The sequence below is a fragment of the Capsaspora owczarzaki genome (assembly GCF_000151315.2).
Source record: "Capsaspora owczarzaki ATCC 30864 unplaced genomic scaffold supercont2.15, whole genome shotgun sequence".
Taxonomy (NCBI): Eukaryota; class Filasterea; order Ministeriida; family Capsasporidae; genus Capsaspora; species Capsaspora owczarzaki.
Genome location: NW_011887306.1, coordinates 138,972 through 161,534, shown reverse-complemented (window position 1 = coordinate 161,534; position 22,563 = coordinate 138,972). Strand labels below are relative to the sequence as shown.

At 55.3% G+C, this 22,563-nt stretch overlaps 5 protein-coding genes across 5 annotated transcripts; 1 reads left to right on the top strand and 4 right to left on the bottom strand.

The window, feature by feature from the left end:
- Positions 1 to 45: 45 nt before the first annotated feature.
- CAOG_07242 (hypothetical protein) lies at positions 46 to 4,042 on the bottom strand (the record flags this gene model as incomplete). Its single annotated transcript, XM_004343051.2, has 7 exons — positions 3,769 to 4,042; positions 3,548 to 3,574; positions 3,228 to 3,402; positions 3,103 to 3,118; positions 1,646 to 2,958; positions 950 to 1,519; positions 46 to 805 (listed from the first exon to the last, which is right to left on the bottom strand). Exons 1-7 carry the CDS (start codon positions 3,968 to 3,970, stop codon positions 46 to 48), a joined length of 3,063 nt encoding a protein of 1,020 aa, XP_004343101.2. The 5' UTR covers positions 3,971 to 4,042.
- Positions 4,043 to 4,085: 43 nt separating this feature from the next.
- On the bottom strand, positions 4,086 to 9,973 carry CAOG_07241 (hypothetical protein). Its single transcript, XM_004343050.2, has 3 exons — positions 9,916 to 9,973; positions 7,444 to 9,810; positions 4,086 to 7,298 (listed from the first exon to the last, which is right to left on the bottom strand). The coding sequence occupies exons 1-3, from the start codon at positions 9,956 to 9,958 to the stop codon at positions 4,189 to 4,191; spliced, it is 5,520 nt and encodes a 1,839-aa protein (XP_004343100.1). The 5' UTR covers positions 9,959 to 9,973; the 3' UTR covers positions 4,086 to 4,188.
- Positions 9,974 to 10,497: 524 nt separating this feature from the next.
- CAOG_09066 (hypothetical protein) lies at positions 10,498 to 12,829 on the top strand (the record flags this gene model as incomplete). Its single annotated transcript, XM_011272497.1, has 8 exons — positions 10,498 to 10,574; positions 10,649 to 10,736; positions 10,832 to 10,839; positions 10,919 to 11,280; positions 11,376 to 11,404; positions 11,729 to 12,085; positions 12,218 to 12,493; positions 12,587 to 12,829. 8 exons carry the CDS (start codon positions 10,498 to 10,500, stop codon positions 12,827 to 12,829), a joined length of 1,440 nt encoding a protein of 479 aa, XP_011270799.1.
- A 2,928-nt stretch (positions 12,830 to 15,757) lies between these two features.
- CAOG_07240 (hypothetical protein) lies at positions 15,758 to 20,849 on the bottom strand. Its single transcript, XM_004343049.2, has 2 exons — positions 20,773 to 20,849; positions 15,758 to 20,261 (listed from the first exon to the last, which is right to left on the bottom strand). The coding sequence occupies exons 1-2, from the start codon at positions 20,837 to 20,839 to the stop codon at positions 15,787 to 15,789; spliced, it is 4,542 nt and encodes a 1,513-aa protein (XP_004343099.2). The 5' UTR covers positions 20,840 to 20,849; the 3' UTR covers positions 15,758 to 15,786.
- A 170-nt stretch (positions 20,850 to 21,019) lies between these two features.
- Positions 21,020 to 22,237, bottom strand: CAOG_09065 (hypothetical protein; the record flags this gene model as incomplete). The annotated part of the gene is made up of 2 exons (XM_011272496.1): positions 21,020 to 21,842; positions 22,095 to 22,237. 2 exons carry the CDS (start codon positions 22,235 to 22,237, stop codon positions 21,020 to 21,022), a joined length of 966 nt encoding a protein of 321 aa, XP_011270798.1.
- Between the last annotated feature and the right edge of the window lie 326 nt (positions 22,238 to 22,563).

The following is a 22,563-nucleotide window of genomic DNA, read 5'->3' as shown; positions in this document are numbered from 1 at the left end:
AGACACGATACGAAATAAGCAGTTCAGCGGGATGGTCTGCGGGACTCATTGCTTGGGGCCGCGGGCAGAGCGCAAGCGGCGCTGGACGATGCCGAGCGCTCGATTGTGCAGCTTGTCCCAGGAAGTATACTGCGTCGCCAGCGGAGCTGCGTTGGGCTCGAAAATGGCATCCAACATCTCAAGAAGCTTCTCGCTCTGCTCAAAGGTGATGGAGTCTTGCGCGGTGGCGGTGGGGTCCAGGAGCGGCTCGATGCTCGAGTCTTCCATGTTGGATGTCGCCCGATCGGTCAGCTTGATGCGGCGGATGTGCTCGTACTCGCGGGCAATGATCAACACCGGCACGGCGACGAAGGCGGGCAAGCAGACCAGACCGGCTTCGGTCGCAAACGAGACGTCCGGCGGACTGACGACAAAGAAATGCAAATTCACCAGCACAATCTGGCCCACCCAGTACAGGCCCATCACCACAACCAAGCGGCGAATGTCTTGCTGCTCCCATGGGTCGCATCGGCTGCGAGTGCTGTAGCCCACGATCGCCGCCACGAATGAGGCGAGAAACTCGACCGCAAGCAGGACAACATGCCACACGCTGCGGTAATTGTCGCACACCACAACAGCCTGAAGACTGTTGGCCACACCCTCGGCCAGGGTCTTTTGCGAGAGAAAAGTGCCAGAGCCGCCAAAGTAAAATGAAATACCGACGACAATCTCCAGAATTGTCAGCCCAATCAGTGGCGTCCAGTGCACGGGCAATTTTGGGAAGAATGGTACTCGGAAGGGAGTGGCTCGATGCACGTCCCAGTAGCTGTCAAAAGAAAATTTCGGGGATTGGTGGTGATGAGAAAGAGATGAGTTGGAGGAAGAAGAACAAGTTCACGCTCAAAATTGTCGGGCCAACGAATGCACCACAACGAATCAATTCACAAACCAGGCAAAGCGCTCAACTCACCGAATCAGAATACTGATGATGGCACCAATCCCGAGCGCGCAGCCAAAATGGGACAAACGAAAGTTGACGACGCAAATGGTGTCGGTTGGAGGCCGACTGCTGCCGAAAGGCTGGGCCGCCACCGCAGCCAAGCCAAGCAGCATGATGAGCAGAAAATGGGAAGTCGCCCAGAGTGTCTGGTCCTCAAACAGGGTGGCGCGACGGAATGTGGACAGGCCACCATACCAAAACACCTTGCCAGCGCCATAGCCAAGAACCAAGATGGCCAGCACCGCCACGCTCATGAACGCGACTTGGGAAGGCAGGCTGACGTTGAGCAAGGTCTGCGAGTTGCGGTCGCTGGCGCCATCTTTCAGAGTCAGCCAAGCGGGATTGATGCAGTTGATGGTGCCCGGTTGGCATTCTTTAAACACGATGGCGGACGCACTGGTCACAAAAGACTGTGCAATCAGGTCGAGCTGGGAGTAGCCGTTTGTGGCGTTCCCAGTCACAATGACTAGGGAGTTGCCTTCCAGCTCGCCATCGGGACCGAGAGCATATGAAATCCTGGTTGACTGGACGACGCTTGCACTGTTCATCGTGAAGGACCAAGTCAAAACGAGAGCACACGAAAAACAAAAGGTCAGTCAAAACCAGACGCAAAAAAAAACCAATCGGGAACAATACACTGCACGCCGGGAAACAAAAGACACCTACTCGTAAAAGTACGACATGAGCAGGTCGCGGGGGAAGATTTTGCAAATGGTCGTGTTGGAGTGGGCAGATCCGCTCGTGCAGTTGGTGATTGTCATGGTGCAGCTGCTCTGGTCTGCGTCCTTGTTATAGACGCACGCTGTCACGTTGTGATTGCACAACTGCAAATCGTACGAGCACACATGCCCCGACGAGGTCGAGTTGACACACACATCGGGTGGCGTGAAGGTGCAGCTGTCGTCCTTGTGGTCGGGGCAGACGTTTCCAGCAAAGTAAACGGTGGTCTGCGAAACTGGCACGCAGCTCATTCCAGTCGAGTTGCACAGTACGCGAGTGTAGTCATCGGACGCGGCGCATCCAATGCTCGGCATCATGTGTGGGCAGGTCGCAAGAACGGACTGGATGCTGTCCGTGCACGGAACGTTCGGAATGCTGTTGAGAATGACGCCAATTTTGAGTCGGTCGTGACAATCGGGAAACTCGCACGTGCTGACAAGCACTTGGCGCTGGATGGCACAATCCCATGGCGTGCGTACAAGAGTCGTCAAGCAAGAGAGGTTTTTGTTGTTCGAGATGAGCGCGACGGCCGTTCGCTCGAGCGCCTGCATCAAAAACTCCCCTGCAAGATAGCCGCCCAGTCCGGAGGTTTCTGTGGGCGACACGTCCTTAACGAATGGATAGTACGGAGCGGAGGAGTTGAAGCAGGACTTGAGCGCCGTCAAGTTATTGAGCAAGTCCTGGGTGACGGCAAAGTATGCCTGCGCCCCAATAAACCCGTCCAAGGTGTGAACGACGCCTGGATCAAGATCAGTCGTGTTGGATACTTCGATGGCGGCCACGGCTGCGTCAAAGATGAGGAAGGTGCTTTCCAGCTGCCAGGTCTGGTTTGAGCACACATGCACCAGGGTCTCGAGCACGCTGATCGTTCCGCAATACGCAATGACGCGAGCACCGCTGTCGGCGATCTGCTGGCAGGTGTCCCTCAACCCGTTGGTGGCGACAAGATCAGAGCTGTTGGCCTGGTAGCGCGCGATGAGGGTAGTGTCGATCACGACATCGCACAAGACATCAGTGTCGAAGCCGGCTGCCGTGGCAACAATCGACCTCAAGTCGATACCGTAAAGATCCGAGGACGAGACAATGCCAAGGTGGGACCAGCCCAGCAGCGAGAACACGCGCATCATGGCATCCACCTGGAGCTGGTCAGTGACGATACTGCGCACAAAATACGGGTAGGTTTCTGCGTCTGTCAACTCTGTATCCGAGACCATCGAGGAGATGCTCGGCACGGCAAGTGTGGAGGTGACACCGTCCAGCTATTTTCAAAGGTTCAAGGAACAACCGCCAAAAACCAGCAACAAGCGCGGTGAGATGGGAGGGTGGTGGATGGGGGGGGGGGCAAATGTGGCAAAGCACTGAAACAGAAAGAAGCCACTGCCTGCTTTGACTTTTTGACTTACAGGGATGGCGACAGAACTGTTGTCCACGATGCAAAACCAAACAATTGGTCATTGGTCAGCCACAACCAAAACAATGCCCGCCTTGCCAATCTCAAGGCGGTCGCACATGTAGCACGTAAGCCTACCTCGAGCTGGGACCGACAATTGCGACCAGGGGTGTGTGGTAAATCATGGAGCGCGCTGCCAGGAGCGCGGTGACGGTCGTTGCCTGATCATCCATCACTTGAATTTGCAAATCCACGCCCAGGTCCCTCAATGCTTGGATGTGTTGTGTATACGCCGCAAGTGTGCCATAGAGCGCTAGCAATCACACATCCGACGGAGCGTCACCAAAGATGGAAACCGGTAAGTTTCTAAACTAAAGTTTCGTGTTGGCGCGCTTTTACAGTTTGATCGAGGCAGCTCAATCAAAATCCATACGACAAAAAAACTTGTTGTTGGTTACCTTCACGACTATCAGCAGCAATATCATCTGTATGTGCGTTGCAAGATGGAGGCAAAGTCAGAAAAGGTCAGCTTCGGGATTCTCAGCAATGTAGCGCACGCAGCCAGCCACTCTGCATCAAGCAAGTCCGCTCGGCCACCACGCCAACAGTCGAGCATGGAGAAAAACGAATGTCGCATAATACACTGTTCTTGATCTTTCCGCCTGCTGGAGTAACTTGCCTGATGAAGCGGTCAGCGAGAGGATGATGCCCACGTTCCATGGCACGAGCGCAGTGCCGTTCCACGCTGCGGGGCACACTGGCGCAGATGATGATGCAGCGTCGAGTAGTGCATCTCCATTGGATGGCGACACGCAGGCCACGAGCACGGTCAGCAGAGGGAGCAGCAGTGGCAGCTGAGCGAGCATCCGCCTTGATCGCATTTTGGGCGAGTTTGGAGTTTGCTGGATCGACTTTGGAGCGACCTCTTTTGTTGTGAATTGGGTTTGTAAATGGTTGAAGAGTGAGCAAACAGCAATGCATGACAGTCGAGGAATAGGAGGATTTAACATTGAGTCAAAAAAAAATCGGATTGGAACAAAATCACAGTGAATCAATCAATCAATCGAGCAACCAAAAGCATTCGTCGGAAAAGAAAGGTCTACTTGTCAGGATCGGCCATCACAGACTCCCGAGCACTCGCTGCACTGGCTTTGGCGGCGTTGAGTGCGGCAGATACGCGCTCGGAGAACATGGCATGCGCAATTTCGCGAACAGCGGCTGCAGATTTGCCTTCGGTCTGCACGCCAAATTGAGCGCCATCCACAGGCTCGGCCAAACAGTCAGTCGAGAAACAAAGTGCACCAAGAGATGCTTCAGACAGTGTGCTCAGCCACTGCGTCAGAATGGCATCCTGCAGCTCGAGATTCCGCTGAGACCGCCGCTTGGAAAACACCCAGCTTTGTTGCGCAACCGTCGCCATGCGCAGATAGACCAGACGGAAGATGGACCACATGTTGGAGTCTGACCAAGCAAAGCGCAACGCTTCAATCATTTCAGCGACGAGCCGCGTGTGCACCTCCAAGTTCCACACCGTCACGTCTTCGAGCGCCGCTTCGTGGCTGCTGGAGGCATCGGTTGCCGTCACGAGTGACAGCGCGTCCCGGAAGCGATCCATCGCCGTTTGATCCACAGCTTGCAGGCGATGCGGGCGCCGTTGCTCCTCAAGCAGCGTTTGCTGTCGAACCAAGGCTGAAACCGACGTCCTGGTGGTCCAAACAAGACCAGGGACATTGTCGTACTGCAAAAGAACTGCCGGTCGGTTTGGGCAGCCTGACAGTGCTGTGCCTGCAATGAGCACGCAGACGGCGTTCCGATACAGCGCGCTCAACGACTCTGCTGACGGGAAGGGCGCTTCTTCCCGCGGCTCGCCTTCGGTAGGAGCGCGCGCCTCGCCAACAACGCCAGTAAAGCACAAAAACCGCTCAATGAGCGCGCCGATTCGAGTACGCCACGATTGCATGTGCGGGTGGCCGTCCACGTCCAACCAGCCGATGGACAGGCAGTGTGTGGAGCAGGTGCGATGGCTCGACGCTCGCTGTCCGTCCACAGCCACCTCGATGCAGCACGCGTGAAGAAGCTGGGCAAGTGCCTTGACAAGTGCATCTGCAAGAACGGGGAAGCGCAAAACAACCTGCAACCGCTGCATCTGTGTCTTGTATGCGACTGCACCACCGCCGAGCTGCGGTGCCCGGGCAGAGTGGCTGCTGCTGAATTGGGCCTGCTCAACAAGCTGCTCGGCCTGCACGAGATCGGTCAGCTGGAGATACTTGTCCCAAAGCAGAGACACGGCCGCCGCATCGAGCAAACCGACTTGTTTGCGTGAGGGCAGGACGGCAGGAGAGTCGCTTGGCAGCGCTCCGCTCAGATCCAACACCGGGCACGCCATACCGGCAGTCTCTGCCGTTTTCCTGGCCGTTTCCCGCCAGAATTGCGCCAGCAAGAGCCAGCGCGTGCACTCGATGCGCTCTGCTTCGGGCGACACGCGCCACTCGCGAGCAATGTGATGAATCAATGTTGGAAGCGTCGCATCCAATCCGAGGGACGCGATGGAACTCGTGGAAGGGAGTTTGACATGTTGAATAGCGGTGGCCGAGTCGTTATTGGCCGCTGAAGAAGCAGAAGAAGAGGAGGAAGAAGATAAAGGGGACTCGAGCACAAGCTTTTCGCAAACCACACCCAGCGTCGAAAAGAAGGCGCGGCAGGAATGCGTTTTGCACTGCCCTTGAATCACCGAAGCAAGCGATTCTTCCTCGTGAGTGGACGACAAGAGCTGCTCTGCAAAGCGGATGAGGTCGGCACGCAGTTGGACTTTGGAGAGCATGGCCTGCTCGCGGTACTTGAGATAAGGCGTCACATGTCGATCGACGCAGCGCGCTCCGCTGGAAAGGAGAGTTGGCGCGCCACGCAACGTGCCAAGTGGCTTGCCGCACCTTTGTGCAGCCGATGATCCAAAGAACAGGGACGGCGCGTCGCCCTCCGCCCCCGAAGCTTGGGAATCAGTCGCAGCGGTACTGCTGTTGCTGTTGCTGTTGTTGCTGCTGCTGCTGCTGCTGGTCTCCGGCGCTTCAAGAACGAACGGGCAGCAAAACTTTTCCACAATCTGCGCCTTGACGGCGGGGCTTTCGAGTGCCCGTTGGGCATTCAGGCCTTCGGTTGGCAACCCACACGCCAAGGCCGTTTGGATCAAGTAGTCGACACCTGCGTACGAAACGTCCGAACGCGTCATTGGGAGCACAGCCTTCACGTGCGCTGGCCACTTGCCCCACGCCGGACGCATGCTCGCTTCCAGCTTGCGGACGTCGCGCTGAAACTCGACATGGGTCATTTCATCGCAGTGTGTTCGCACAAAAATGACGGGCAGCTCGGGAAGCCCTAGCCTTTTGGCGAGCGCTGGCACCGTGTTGCACACAAAGTCGACCACGACCGGATCCACTCGATGGAAACTGTTTGTGACATACCACAACATGCGCACGTTGTGTGTGCGCGTGTACTCGACGATGCTTTCGATTTGAGAGCGGGACTCTTGCTCGTCGGCCCGCTGCTGTTCAGCTTCGCTGGCCGAAACAGGTGCGTCGCCAGCCTCGAAGCCTTTGGTGTCGACCAGCAGCAAACGCCCCATGTAGTTGTGCACCGTGTTGGCCTGCGTGACACCGCCGACATTTTTCAAAGTGGCGACTTGAGCGACCTCGCGCCGGAATACCGAGTTGATGAGGGTGGATTTGCCTGCTCGAGATTTGCCAAACAGGACAATCAGCGGGAGCTGTGGGCGGGGGCTGGCGCGCTGGGCGGCAGGGTTGGAGCGCGCTGGAGGTCCCGCCTGAAGCCGAACGCGTGCGGAAGAGGGGCGCCGGTTGCACTCAAACCAGTCCAGCGTGTACTGGACGCACCAGGTTGCAACGACATGCTCGAACGTCACTTGTGCGGGAATTCGATGTGCCAGACGGAGGAACGGGCACCCAAACATGCGGGCAAGCTCCCGACCCTCGCGAGCCAGCACCGCCCGGCCAGCATAGCTGGGGAAATCTTCCTCTCGAGTGGCAAGCAGCAGCACGGGTCCAGAGTACACGGATCGCAACGAGTAGAATTGAAGCGGCAGGTCATCCAACGTCCTCCGATCGTGCTCGTTGTAGCAAAGGACGAGAAAATGAGGCAACGCACGCTCTGCCTCGAGCTTTCCGATCGTTTCAATGATTGTGTTGACTTGTTCGGCTGAGTGGAGTGGGTGCAGCGATAATTCCAAAAAAAATCAGAAATCAAACGTTCAAGCGCCACCAAAACGAAAAAGCACAAAAAACCGAACGAAAACCGAACAACAACTACACAATCACCCAGAACGAACACCAACGCAAGTTACCTTGGGTGCCGCCATCAAAAATGTGCTTGGTCTCAACCACAACGTCGAGTGACCCATGAATCATCGGGTGAGTTGCTTTGCCGAGGCATGCTGCCAAATCTCGCTTGTCGGAACCGTTGCGAGCAAGTCCTGGCACAGCACCGATAAACAGCCCTCGCATGGTAAAGGGGACCCGGTGGGTTGTGTTGGATGCGTCTGTACGCTGGAAGAACAGCTGATTGGCCGCGTCGATTTCGTCCAGCAGAGGCGCATAGGAGCGCGTCGCAAAATGGTGAAGCTTGAAATCCACCTCGAGATTGTCGACGTGATTGTCGCGAAGATCAAGCAGCAGCGTTGACGGAGTGGAACTGGTGGCCAAGGACTCCAATTCGTCCAGCACAGCTCGCACGCCGCTTGCACCAAGTTGATTCTGGCGCAATTGTACAACGACGGGTCGCTGCTGTTGTTGTTGTTTGGATGTGGTTGCAGAACTCGATATCTGCTCTTCCGTTGGTGCGGCTAGAGTGTCTTCTTCGGTCGTGGGACTCTCCGCTGGTGCCATCGGCGTTTGCGCCTCCACTTCAACTACCGATGCTGTAGCAGCTTCGACTGGAGCTGCCTGCGCTGTCGATTCAACACCATGCGATGAGGCAAGTTTGAATGAAGAGTCAGTGCCAACCAACGGCTCGGCCAATGATTCCTCCAAACTCTGAAGATTGACGTGAACCTCAGGCTTGTCGCTTGATTCACCTAGATGGGCCAGAACGCGCAGCATTTGAGTCAGATTGGATGCACTTGCAGCCGTAATCTTGTTGGCGTTCAGAGACACGTGCTGGAGGTGCTTGAGGTTGGGGAGCTGGCTGAGAAAAGTCGTCACGTCGGCGAACGCAAGCAAGTTGTCGTCCAAGATGGCAACCCTCAACGCGGCAAGGCGAGCCAGCTCGGAAAGCGTCGAGTCATCCAGCAGATTGTTGGAGAGGTCCAGGTACGCGATACACTGCAAGGGAATGGAGTTGAAGGCATGCGTGTGGCCCAGGCTGTTGCCAGCGGCCAGCAGACAAAGATCAGACGGGCTCTCGGGCAAGTCGAGGATCCTCGAACAAACCGCACTCAAAACCCCCTCCTCTTGAATACCAGAGCAGGCAATGGTCGAGCGAGGCTGTTTCAGTCTCGCGTATTGCTGCTCAGCCTCCGGCTCGGTGCTTTTGGGAGGAAAGTAACCATACATGCCCAGCAGCTCGGCCTCGTCGGCGGGCTTTCGCAGTGTAAAGTGAAGGTAGGCCTGCAGTGCCTCTCGTTGCAAGCGAAGCGCTGTTGGTGCCAAATCCCGCTCCATACGCGACCGCACATCGTTCGTTGTTGTTGTTGTTGGGGCCAGGCTGGTACTCCCACTCGGTGGCAGCACTTCAAAATGCAACACTTGGTTGCTGGCGCGCATGGCAAGCCCCAACTCGTCGAGCGCGCTCTCGTCCCAAACTCCGGGATTGGAGTGGACAACGACAGACCGGAGAACGGGATGGAGGCCGTAGCGGGTTTCCCGAGCGCGCCACGCCTCGAAATGCAGCGCCAACTCGGACAGTCCCGTTCCGGAAATGTTGCAATTGGAAATGTCCAGCGTGTCAAAGATCAAAAAGGTGTGGAAGAGCTCAAACACTTCGCGAAGGCCCTTGTCGCCGATCGGCGTGCCGGCAAAGACGAGTTTTCCGACACGTCGAGTCGCAATGGAAACGGGACTCGACGAGTGCGAGCTCCCCAGCAGTTTAAAAGCTCGGACGAGCGTCTGCATCGCCGAATGCACAATTTCGGCGACTTGTTGCGACGTTGGCGGAGGTCCACGGCGCTTGGCGGCTTGAAATTTGACGGCATCGCAATGGAACACGACTCCGCCTCCGGCGTGAAACGCGTCCGGGCTATCGTCGCGCTCAAAGTCCCACTGCTGAGCAGTCTGCAGCTGGGAGGGCAAAGTCACGGCCGCGGCGGCGGGTTGGTCTGCCTGCTGGCTCGTAGGCGACTCTGCTGGATTTGCAGGGGGATTTGCATTCGCAGTGTCTGCAGCAGGCTCGGTCTGCGCCGGCGTGTCATACTTGAATTGCGAGCTAAACCGGGTCATGGCTTCCACCAGAATAGCGATGCGCGTCTCGCGGCGGTTGAGCGAGTCGCGCTCGACCACGAGTGGCGGCTGGGTGGACGACGACGACTCGTGCGGACTGGATGGACGCGCATTGGGATGAAGACCGTCGCCTCGGTCGTCGCCTTGAGGAGCGGATTGTGACGATGGATGCGCGGAGGTCGCCACGCAGCATGCATAGAAGAGCGCATTGCAGCCAAGCGTCGGATGCACAGTGTATGCGAGGTGCGGCGCGTCGCGAAGCAGTTGCCTGAGCTCGTCTGATGCGGATCAGACAAACCAAACAAACAAACAAACACAAAGGCGTAAGGACTCGTTGTCGATTCAAGGAGGCTTTTAAATCAAGGCATGTCGCATTTTGGTACCTGGGGGTCGTTCCAGCGTGCGAAACACGCGAACGTCGGCCATCACCAAGAATGACCAAGAACAAGAGGAGTGGTCACATCGAGTGTCTCGTATGTGTGTGTGTGCGTATTTTGACATGAAGGCATCGTTCCGACAATATGCTCAGGAAACAACGGCGACGACTCGAAAGCAACCGCCGCAACGATGCTTACGAGCAGTCGAAGGCGGTACAAATGTCCCCACACACATAGTCTTCGTCGGGCTGATGCAGGTCGAAATAAGCAAAGACAAAATAGAAGAACATGAAAAGCCTTGCAAAAAAGTGGCAATAAAAATGCCCACGCTGCAGAAGATCGAGGACAGCAATGATGGGTGAAGGCAAGAAAAATCGCCGAGACACAACAAACTTCCGCCAAGCAGCCGATCGACCGCCAGCCCCTGACAACCTGCTTAGCCACCATTGGAGAACTAGAAACTCACGCTTAAAGTTGAGCATGGCCTTGGAGAGGCGCACAAAGCAGCTGGGGATAGAAACGGAACGCTAGCGACAACCGATCGAACGCACAAACAGTTGCACAATGCTTCAAAGTCGAACTCAAAGCATGGACTTCCTCAGCGCTCGCCAGACCAGTGTCGAGACCACCCAGTCCGAGTTCATGCAGCATGTGGGGTTCCTGAAGTATGAGGCAGCGAAAGGTTCAAAGGGCGGAAGTCTTCACGAACACATTTCTCTCGGCTTCCAAAAACGAACAGGCCAGTCTTCTTTCACATGGCGTCCGGATTCAAGCGCACGGCAATGGAAGCGGGCTTCCAAGGACCAGCTTCTCAGCACGCTCATCGGGTAAGTGTTGGACTTGCTGAAGGCGACAAAGTCGTGTTCGTTTTCCGTAGAAATGGGCTTACTGTGTTGCGTTTTGTGTTCCTTTTGCTCAACAGGTTTTCAGGTAATGTGATTGCACTCGTCGTTATTGGTCTTGTTTGCCTTTCAGCTGAAGCTGCCTTCATTGCATGCGCTTTTGACAGTGAGCTGCTGTCCGGATTGGTCGCATGTCTTGGTATCTCGGTCGATTTGACATCGATTTCAAACCTCCCCAACAAACCTGCCCAACGCGCTGCCCTGAAGGGAATTTTGAAAGACCTCGAAGCCAATGCACAGGTCACGGCAACTCAGAGGCAGAAAAAAGACGCGGCAGCAGCACTCAAGGAACTGGAATTGGAGGTTTCGCCAGGACAGCCGAATTTCGTGATTGGTGGCCAATTGCTCCAGACGCTCAAAACTGAGCTTGACCTCAAGGTTTCTTTGGACCAAGCCCAGCTGCGAGCCGCGGCTGCCCGGCTGCGAGCCGCAGCGCTGCGCGGGCCGCTTTCAAGCGAACCGCCTTCAAGTAAGCCTTGTGCTTGGAAATTGTCATGTTGATGGCGATTAGTCCTACTGACGTTTAGTTTGTCTGCTTGTTTTTCTTTCACTATCACTCAACAGTCACGGATCCTGATGAAGCTATCGCCATCGTAACAGCAGCCGTTGATGAAGGACAGTTTGACGAACGTCAAGACGAACTACTATCCCGATCATTAAATTTCGACCCCCCCTCTTTTTTTCACTTTTTCGCCCTCCCTGGGACCTGTGTTGCTTTCCGTCTCGCCCGCGGAATGTTCATTCATGGTACGGTGTACCGAACGTCTGATGAACACCGGGAGCGGGGGTTGTGAGTCATATCAGAGCAGCAGCGAGCAAAATAAAAAATATAAGGAAACTCAAAAAATTCACTTTTCCCGCCCAAATTTTGGTTTGGGTTCAGTCTTTTTGTGCGCATGACTCGCACACGCAGTCAGTCCACGTCCCGCGTGGCTCCCAGACAGCCCCCGGTATGGCTGCGTCCAACTTCACCAAAAAGACCGCTGCCCGTGCTGGACAAGATGCCCAGGGAGGTCGTCCGCGGTCAAGTGCTCGCGTTGCGAAATGCTGGCCTCTCCTACAACAAGATCGCCACCCAGCTTCACCTCCCACGTTCTACAGTGATCAGCATCACCCAACGTTTCTCGGGAAGGGCGACGACGAGCGACAGCCCCCGCCCCGGTCGCCCCAGCAAGCTCAAGTCATTTCACCGCAACAACATTGTAGCACAGATCCTCCTCGATGAGTCCGACACCGCACCCGAAGTGGCCGCCACTATGCGCACATTGTCCAAAGTTCGTGTCTCTCCATGCACGATAAGAAGGGTGCTGCATGGTGCAGGACTTGTCAACGGAGCGAAGGTCAAAAAAGCCCTCTTGAAAGAGACACACAAAGAGCGACGCTTGGCCTTTGCACTCGCTCATCAGCATTGGACCGTCGATGACTGGCTGAGGGTCGTCTTCTCCGACGAGACTGCTCTCTATCTCTACAGGAACAACAACGGTGGTCGTGTATGGCGTCTGGTTGGCGAAACGTTGACCGATCGATGCGTGCAGGGCACGGTCAAGTTCGGCGGTGGCCATATCAATGTTTGGGGCGCCATCTCTCGTTTCGGAATTTCGCTTTTCTGCGAGGTCGGCGACGTCATGAACGGCGACACCTACCTCTCAGTTTTGGAGAGCGAGTTGCTAGCAAGCATTCGCGTGTGGAACAACAAAAACGAGATGATTTTCATGCATGACAATGCCCCTTGTCACAAAAGAAAAGATGTGGCGAAGTGGTTCGAAACCAATCAGATCACCGTCCTGGACTGGCCTGCGAACTCTCCCGACCTCAACCCCATCGAAAATGCGTGGAACATGGTCAAGAACAAGATCTACCAGGAGAGGGAGATCAAGAGCAAGGCCGCGTTGTGGGAACGCTTCCAAGCGGTCTACGAAGAAGTGCTCACGCCAGAGGTCTGCCGCGATCTCATTTCATCGATGCCGCGCCGCATTCAAGCTGTGATAGATGCCAATGGTGGTTATACCAAGTACTGAAGTGGAGCGAAGGCGCTGCGACACGTTGTTTGTGTGCCATGTAATGCTTTGTGAAAATTGGGCAAAAAAGCCGCTCTTTTTCTGTTTTTTTGAGTTTTCATTTTTGTCTGTTCTCGCTTCGAATCTTAACTCCCAGCCCGCTGCTTCACTTCTAAAATGTGTCTGGTACACTGTACCATGAATGAACATTCCGCGGGCGAGACGGAAAGCAACACAGGTCCCAGGGAGGGCGAAAAAGTGAAAAAAAGAGGGGGGGTCGAAATTTAATGATCGGGATAGTAGTTTGGCCGCGCGTGTTTCAAGCCCGTCCTTTCGCGACCATGCAAATGTTCCGCTCCATCGCGCAATCGGTTTTTGGCTCCCCGACGGACCCAAAAAACTTTCCGGTGCTCCTCATGCGCACCGTCAGCGGCTGCGGCAAAACCGCCTTTGCCAAACACGCAATCTCTCAGGTCGCGAACCTCATGCGTGAGAGAGACGACCTTACCTTTGGGCCTGCTGATACTCCCCTGACGATGGATCAGAGAACCGAGCTTACTGGACTCCTTGAAGGCTCCTTGCAAATTTTCATGGACTTCAATGTTGGTGATCAAGTAGATGGTTATGATTGGCTGAGTGGTGATCGTCGAAAGTCCCTTCTTGCTGCTCGTCTGGCCGCTCATGGGTTGTGCCACACAAACTTAACCAATGCGAGCTGCACTTCAGTTTTCAGCGCATGCAGGTCTGGTCTTCGCACACCACAGGTTCTCGACGCAATTGTGGCACGCCATCGCCAGCAGCACCCGCAGCTCGCACGAGTTTTGATCTTTGTTCACATTGACGCGGTTCGCCGGATCGCACAACGCTTATCCTTGAATGCGGGGACACTGCAGGAAGCAACTGATTTGCTTCAGCGTGCGTATCAAGAAATCGTTGCGTACAATGTCAACCAGAAGGAACAACAGGCCGTTGTGGTGTTACTTTTAACCGGCACTGCTCTGAGTGGCCTGAAGTTCGACACGACGCAGCACGAATTCCATCCAATCAACCTTCTTCCCTTTGACCTGCGCACTTCCATGCTGGTTCTTCGAGAGCTTGGGCTTCACGAATCATGGTGCTCGGATTTGAAATTTCGCCGGTTGGTTCGGGACCTTGGAGGTATTCCTTCACTATTAGGAGCAACACTAACGTACCGCTACCCTGCGTTACGGCAAGAACTCGTCCCCTCGGTCCCATGCAATCTGCAGAGAACACCGACCTTGCCATCAACCCTTCCCAATGCCCCATGACTGCTCTTGAAGCGAGCCAATATATGGTGAACGCAGCAGCACACCATGTTGCCGGGGGAATCGAGACCTTGGTCGAACTATCGTTCGCAAACCTTCCAGTCTCTGAAGACACCCTGATTGGTCCCATCACAGTGGAACAGCTTGCGCATTGTGGCGCCCTTATCACGACCTATCCCTCAATGGATCGCGTCCAGGCTCGCATGCCAGTTGCCATGCTGGAAGGTATTGCGCGCTGCGACAGTCGCTATAACTATTCACATGACAGGACAAAGGTGATGGCCGAATTTCATACGATCACTGGAGGCGATGGCGATGCCGCTTTCGAGACCTATGTTCTGTTTTCGGTCGCATGCCGACTGAACTTGCTTCGGTCTCCACCCGCTTGTGAATCAACTCTCCAGTCCGCGCCTGAGCCAGCTCAATCTGCCCTGCTGTATCAAGTTCTTGGTCTTTCCTCCCCGTCACTGCAAGGCAGCGCGCCTCGCAGTCTCCTGCTCATGAGGTTTGATCTGCAGAACCCTGTCGCAGGAGTCGCGCAACGTTTCACCCTCTTTAAAGAGCGACATCCGTTCATTACAAATCAGCACGATGTCGACGATCGCCAAACTGTCCATACAATACCGTCCTTCTCATCAGGCAAGAGGCAGAAAGTTGACATGCTTGGTGCGGGTTCTTGCCACCCGGTGTTCCAGTGCGCAGGTTCTACGACCCGCGTGAATGGGCGTGTCGCTTTACGACGCAGCCATGCTGGGGCAAAGCCCGTATTGCTGCTGTTCCAAATGATGGATGTGAGCACGCCGCTGGCCGACCTGCCGTCCGCATCAGATCTCGCTGAGGGCGTCACTCGGACTCTGGCGGCTCTGGACAATTCGCCACTCGCAGCGGATTTTCATTTCATACTCGTGCTGGCAATCAGTGGCAACGCGACCCAAGATTGGGCCCATACCGCTCGGAATGGAAATGATCGCGTTGTTGTGCTTGTTGGTCATGACAGTGTTTGTCTGTGTCCGATGTTCTGAGCACTGCAGCAGTTTGCGTGGCTCTTCTTGTTGTTGTTGTCGTCTTGTTGTTGACGATGATATTGTTGTTGTTGTTGTTGTTGTTGTTGTTGTTGTTGTTGTTGTTGTTGTTGTTGTTGTTGTTGTTGTTGTTGTTGTTGTTGTTGTTGTTGTTGTTGTTGTTGTTGTTGTTGTTGTTGTTGTTGTTGTTGTTGTTGTTGTTGTTGTTGTTGTTGTTGTTGTTGTTGTTGTTGTTGTTGTTGTTGTTGTTGTTGTTGTTGTTGTTGTTGTTGTTGTTGTTGTTGTTGTTGTTGTTGTTGTTGTTGTTGTTGTTGTTGTTGTTGTTGTTGTTGTTGTTTGTGTAAGTGAGCGTCTGCTTGCTGCGTGTCGAAAAGTGCTACTTTAAACCCGAAATCTTGGCTGAAGCTCAGTCTCCTGCTGCGTGATCAAGACGGTCGACTCTCCCAGCAGCTCGCGCGGAGCACCCCAACGTTGCTCGAGGTTCAGAAGATTGTCGCACTTGCAGACGTGTAACATCGACCCATTCTCGCACCTTTTCCTTGTTGTATTTGTGCTTTTCCAAGTGAAATTGCGTATTCAAACAATTATTCACAACTCAACTGCAAAATGCAAGAGACTATATTCCAGCACAAATTGGCCATAGTCTTCGTAGGCGACCCTCTTGTTTTTTTTACATTGGTGAAGGAACGACGGGCTCCTCGCCAGCAACACCAACATTCACCATCTCCAACAACTCTGACTCGCTGGCAAATGCTCTGCGGCACTCGTCCCAAAAGTCGTAAAAGGAACTCTGGATGACTTCCTGACGTCCCATGGACGGGCGCCCTCGCCACGTCTGCCGCCAGTACAGCACGAGAGACAGGATTGAGCGCCCAGTCTCTTTGCCAGACGGGCTAATGTGTTGCGACAGCGCGTGAAGAATTTCCTCGGCGCTCAGGAGAGGGCAGCGCCGGTCGAGCGAGGCGAAAAAGTCTTGCGGATGACCCTGCCGCTTGCGTCTCAAATACGATGTCAGGTCTTGTTGCAGATAGGTGAGCTGCGTGTCAACTTTAGAGTGCTCGGCAAGCAACTGGCTCACGCGGTCCTGCACACGCGCAGCAAAGTCCTGCGCTTGATTGTCCTGCAGCGTTGTGAGTGCTGGGCCGACCTCGTTGGCAGACGGGAACTTGGATTGGGTGGCGAGCATGGCAACTCGGACTGCTTCGTCGAGACGAGGGTAGAGCGACTTGCAGCAGAGCATATCCTGCAGAATGCGCTCAATCGAGTCGTGATCATCCGCAGCTCCCAGATTCGGGGTTTGCGGTGTCGAGGCAGTGTCGGACTCGGACTCGGAAGGACTTTGCGCTTGTTGTGGCTGTGATGGTTGTGGTGCATGGGCTTGTTGTCCAGTTGCTGTTGGGTCCCGGACGGCAGCGAGAGCTGTGGCCCGCTGCGCTTTGAGCTTGTGATTCCACGTCAGACCAAGCGAGCCAATGCGGTGGGCAATGTGGACTGGCGACCACACATTGCGATGCATCCAGCCCAGTTTGTTGTCCGCAGAAACGAGGTCGTACAAGTCGTGGAAGAACTGGTCGTGAAGCTTAATGTTCACCTTCCAGATCAGCAAAATGTTGGTCAGCAACTTGCTCAGCTGGGCCTGGACTTCGGCGACAGTGCGCTCGCGTTGATGGCCGAGCAGACAAATGGTACGCCAGATCAGCGCGTAGCAGGCACGCTCTTTCAGGGCAAGATGCGACGTTTGAGAAGCAATGAACGCTGTGTGCAAAGAAGAATCAAGCAAGCGCAGCGTCTCCTCCACCAGCTTTTGGGTGCATTCTTCGCGGCTGTAATCAGCGACTGTTCCAGAGGAGGGTGGCGGCAAGTCCGAGGGCGTTGAATCAAGGGACGTGATCGAGGCATCAGCATCAGCAGCAGCAGACTTGGAGACGACTTCGTGCTCGTCGTCAACAGTGCAGACGGAAATCCACAAGCCTTGATCATCGAGCATTTCTTCAGTGTCACTTCCGCAGGTGGGACACAGAACTTTGGTGGCGGCGTCTGCACCATCGGCTGCGTCCGGATTGCTGGGCTGTTGCGCGCCACCAGCAGTGCTCAACGCCCGTGCCGCATCCAGCAGGCTAGGGTCAGTGCTGTGGTGCTCACGAGCTGCCAAGTCGGCTGTTGCGCGATCATAGATGGTGAATGGTAGAATCTTTTTAATGTTGGGCGGGTATGGCTCTGCGTCTTGGCCCTGGGCGATGCACCGCTTGTACTCGTCGTCCATGGTCTTTGGGAGATGCTTCCAGAAGCTTTCAAAGACATGCGGCTCACCCGGTCGGCTGACATGCTCGTCGCATTTGCTCACGACAAGAATGGCCGGGATGGGCGTGTTGGACTTGCGGTCTTTGAGCTGGGCAAGTCGACGCGCGCACCCGGTCGAAAAGAAGCGCGTTTTAGCCTCCACGACAAACCAAACAACATGCACCCGGGATTGATCACTCTGGAAATCGGCACCGCCCATGAGCGCATCGAGCTTCTTGTCAAACTCGATAATCGCCGAGCTGCCGGCCTCCAGACCCATCGTGTCGATGACGGTGAGAGCGGGAAGATGCCAAACCCGAAAGTTGGTATCGCCGTGCGGCACGTGCGACGCAATGGCTCGGACATCGGCTCCGAAAATGCTGGCGAGCGCTGACTTGCCTTGGCCCGACTCGCTCATCAACAAAACGACCGGCTTGTTGACACTCCGTCGCAAGCTGGTGTGCGCGGCAATAAGGCTGTGTTTCGCGCCAATAGCGACGCGCTGCATGACGCTGGACAGTTGGCTCGGGGTGTTGGCGCCCATGACGGCAGCTTCGGCTTCGCGACTTTGCTCCGCATCAAGCACATCAGCGCTCGAGTCGAACGCGGCAAGGATGTGCAGGTTGCATTCTGGAACGGTGGCGGCACGTGTGGCATAGTCGAGTTGGTCGAGAGCACGCTCCAATGCGGGCGCCCACGACGACCGATCGCTGTCGACCCCAACGTAGGGCGCAAGCGGACCAAACAGGTGCTGCCGTAGCAGCCGGAGCTGGAATTCCACAGTCTCCAGGGGAACAAACGAGGAACGATTGCGTGTTTCTTGTCGAAATGTCGCCGAGAGGTAGCTGCCGAGCTGCTGATGCTGTAACGGCGCCGCAGACACCACGTCTTCAAGGACCAGAGCCCCTTGACGAGCGATCGGCTTGGAGATGCGACGATGTGCGCGCGCATCCTCCGTTTCGCATCGGCAAAACACGGGAAGGTGTCGTCGTGACAACTCGCATGCCAACGCAATTCGCACCAGCAGCTCTACGGAAGAGCCAGAGCAGTCCAGGTTGATTGCAAGGCCATCAGCACGGTTGATACCAGCGATCAGGCTGTCGACCGCAGGGAGTGCATTGCCTGCTGCTGCCTCGATGGTGGCTGCACCTGGCTTGGGGGCCAAGTGCCCATCCAGCTGGACTGCGGAGGAAACAAACCGCACTTCATCTCCCAGTTCCGAGCGGAAGGCCAGTTTCGAGTGTGCGTATTCGACTGGAAGCATCGCGCTGCTGACGGCGAGTGGAAGCACGCTCAAAGACACGTTGGTCGAGTCTACCGCGGTTGAGCAGCGCAGCCTCAGCGCATCGGCCATACTTTGGCCGCAAAAATCACGGCGATTGAACAACAGGGTGGCCGTGGACGGAATTGGGACAGCCTGGGTGACGGCATCACGTGTGAGATCGGGGTCGTTGTCGCAAAGATTGACTGTGAGACTACTCGCAGACACAAGATCGGCAATCAGATTGCATGCGCCTGCGAGGGCGATCGCGTTTCCAGAGACATCGAGGAGCTGCAAACCCCGGCAGCGGGCGAGCGCGCGAAGAAAATTGCCACACGACGACTGCAGCTGGAGCGTGTTTTGTGCCAGCTTGAGCACCACGAGCGACTCGGAGGCAAACTGCACCATGCCAGCAAGGTGATTGATGTCCGTGTCCACGAGGCCGTTGCTCGAGAGGTCGACGAATCGCAGCAACGAAGTGGTGTCAGCGGTGGCACGCACCTGGGCCAGCGGCGCCAAAATCCCAGAAAGGCCGCACCATGGCAGGAGCAGGGTGCTCAGACGTGGAATGCGCTCCGCGAGACGAGCAACGCTCGCGCGAGTCAGGGCATGCTCGCTGCAGACGATGACGTCGCTGCTCGGGAAATCGGGCGACGACCTGTCAATGCCTTCGAGGATTGTGTTAAAGTACCGATTGTTGACAATCTCGCGCAATTCGGGCGAAGGACGACTCGGGTTGTCGGCGAGTTGGACGAAAACAATGTTGGACTTTTTCAGCGCCTCCCCGAGTGAGTCCATGCCGGCTTGCTTGATACGGTTGTTTGCCAGATCGAGCGACTGCAGGTAGCCACCGGACGAGCTCGCGGCAGAATCCTTGATGGCTTGGGCGAGGATACTGACGTGCCTGTCCTGCAGCGCGCAGTTTGAGAGCTGCAGATGCCGAATGTGGAACTGCCCATCGCGCGAGATGATCTTTCCGATGCTCGTTACCACATCTGTACCCAGTGCAATATTGGAAATGACGAGAGACGATAGATGGTGAAGGTGCGTCTGGGTCACGCCAATGAACTGTTTGTCGGCGGCAAATCCATCCGCGAGCCGAAAGAGCCGAGTGAGGATGGCAACGACAGCGCGATCGGTGATGCAGCTGGGTTGCCGCTCTTGCGACTCTGCAGCATCGCTCTGCGCCGTGTTCATGCCGACATTGGCGGCTGGGGGTGTGAGGGGACTCTGATTCTGAGGCAGAGCGAGCTCGAGATTGTCATCTGGTGCGCGGACATGGATGCCCGGCGAGGCTTGTAGCTCGTTCAAATACAATGTAGCTAGCAGCAGGACACCGATCGGGTCGTTTGTGATATCGTCCGAGGATGACGACGTTGAGCTTGAATCGCCCGAGTGCGGGTTGTTTGGCGAGGTGGTGCTCTTGGCGCCAAACCAGCCACGCTTGGCCTTTGCAGCAGCAGCCTCAGCAATGCCAGTTGCTTCTCCGTGACCCAGCACTGCAAGCAAGTTGGCGCCCTGCGGAGCCTCGAGTTGGAGCAGCCAGCTTGAGAGTGTGTTCAGGCTCAGCGGCGTGAACAGCCTGCGAAGCGATCCCGCGAGCTCTGTTTTTTTGATTTCACGGCATCAGGTTTCAGGTCGGTGAGCGTTCGTTCGAGATCATAGTATTCTCAACTCAAACCTGAATCATAACTATTGAGCATCATCATCATCATCATCATCATCATCATCATCATCATCATCATCACTTGTCGAGTATCGGTTGATTTGAGTGGGTTTTCCATTGCAAAAATCCTGCACTCCACGTCTTCGAGGCTGATGCTACGCAAGTCCCAAAATGAAGTCGAAGGCCAACTCACAGAAACCCCTCGTTGAGGTTTCTGGGTCGTGGGGAGATGACGATGAGTTGGGTGGAGTGGGATGGGGTTTGTAATGGTGTGGCACAGAACGAACGAGCCGTGTCGCACCGGTCAATGATGTTGTTGTGAGCTCGGTGGGCAACGATGGGGATGACGAATGGAATGGGGATGCCAAGTGTCAAGTGCATAGGACTGTAGTAGCAGAGTAGGAAGGAGGAAGGGGGGGGAGACTGAGTGAATGGAGGGGAAACCGCACTTTGAGCGTGAGAGCGATCGCGCGCAGATTCAAACAATGGCACTCCAGCCAAAAACGAAGAAGCCATTTGAGAACAAAGAATCGGGACTGGATTTGTTTGGAGGTGGGAGGGAAGGGGGAAGGGGAATAAAAAACTCAGAAAATCGCAATAAAAACGAGTACAGAGACATAGCAATAACAAACCACACAGCGCAACAACATCAACATCAACATCAACATACAACAACATCAACATCAACACTAGACCTCAAAATGCAGTCGACCGACGCAACGCAACGCGGAAACGCTCGCGAAGGCCAGACTCAAAGCGCAGCCAGGGCGACTCGGAGCCTTGCAGATGGTAGTGTCTGCTGTCTGCGGCAGCGCCGGCGTCGTTTTGGCCGACAGAGCTCAGAGCGTCAAAGATGACCTGCATCTGGGCCACGTCGAGCCGAAGCGGATCTGGGTTGTACGACGGCGAGACGCCAGACTTGGAGAGCTCGTCGCTGGGGTCGTCGTCCTCGAGCGTGACGAAATGATTCTGGATGGCGCCGACAGCCGTGGTCGACAGCTCTATCCGGCGACGGCGCTCAAAGATGAGAGCAAGCTCGGCCGAAATAGGGATGAGCGTCGTTAACGACTCGATCGCAAAGCCAAAATCGATTGCTGAGCTGGCAAAATGCCGAGCGACGAGCTCAAAGACTTGGAGCACGTAAAATCCAGCGACAATAAGCACGCCGTACCACATTTCCGTGGCATAGAAGGTGTCTTCGAGCGTTTCGTGGTTGACAAAGAACTGAATGGCGCTGGCAAACAGTGTGAGCACAGGCAGCGCCTCGAGACTGACCAGTGCAATGTGCCAGCCGCTCTGGTAGTACGAGCAGAGCTCTACGATCTGCAGCCGATTTGAAAGCGTAGCCGGCGTGATGACTACCTCCGAGACAAGATCTGCATTCGTGGCCATCACGAAAATCTGAAAGATGAACAAGACCATCACCACCACAGCGGTCATCGCCAAGGCTTGGAACTGAGCAAAATCTCGCTTCAGCCACCGCGTGAACGGAGTAGCATCACGTTTAAAGTGAATGTACCTACAAGCGAAAGAACGCACTCGCGGTGAGAAAAATGGGCTCCTGAAAGCAAAACACAAACAGACACACACACAAACACACACACACAAACACACACACACACACACACACACACACACACACACACACACACACACACACACACACACACACACACACACACACACACACACACACACACACACACACACACACACACACACACACACAAACAAGCCAACGTTCGCGAACATTCATTGTTTTTGCTCTTACCTGAAAAGAAGGACAGTCAACGACCCAATGTTGAGACAGTAGCCAAAGTGACGCAGCCAAAAGGCAATCGAGCAGCTTGCTCGCGTCGCAGTACTGCCCACGACGGCGACAAGCACCAGCTGGAAGACCGTACCAACCAGCATGCAAAAGAACAGGTTGGGAAACGCCCAAAGTTTGAAAGGCGAGGTATTGTTGAAGTGCGCAGTGCGAGGTCGCCGCAGCAGGATGCGCCAGCACCACAGTGCAAAGAACAAGACGAGCGTCGCAACGGACGCAATCACCAAAATGACTTCAATGCTCTTGCCTTGAACATCCGGCGTCACTGTATCGCCCCGTGCCAAAGCCAAAACCTTCCTTGAATGCAACAAACGCTGGATTAATGTCAAACACCATGCGGTACTGGGCAGAGCTGATACGTCCCGATGGTGGTGTAATTGACGACAGTGTGACCAGCGAGCAAGCCCGAAAC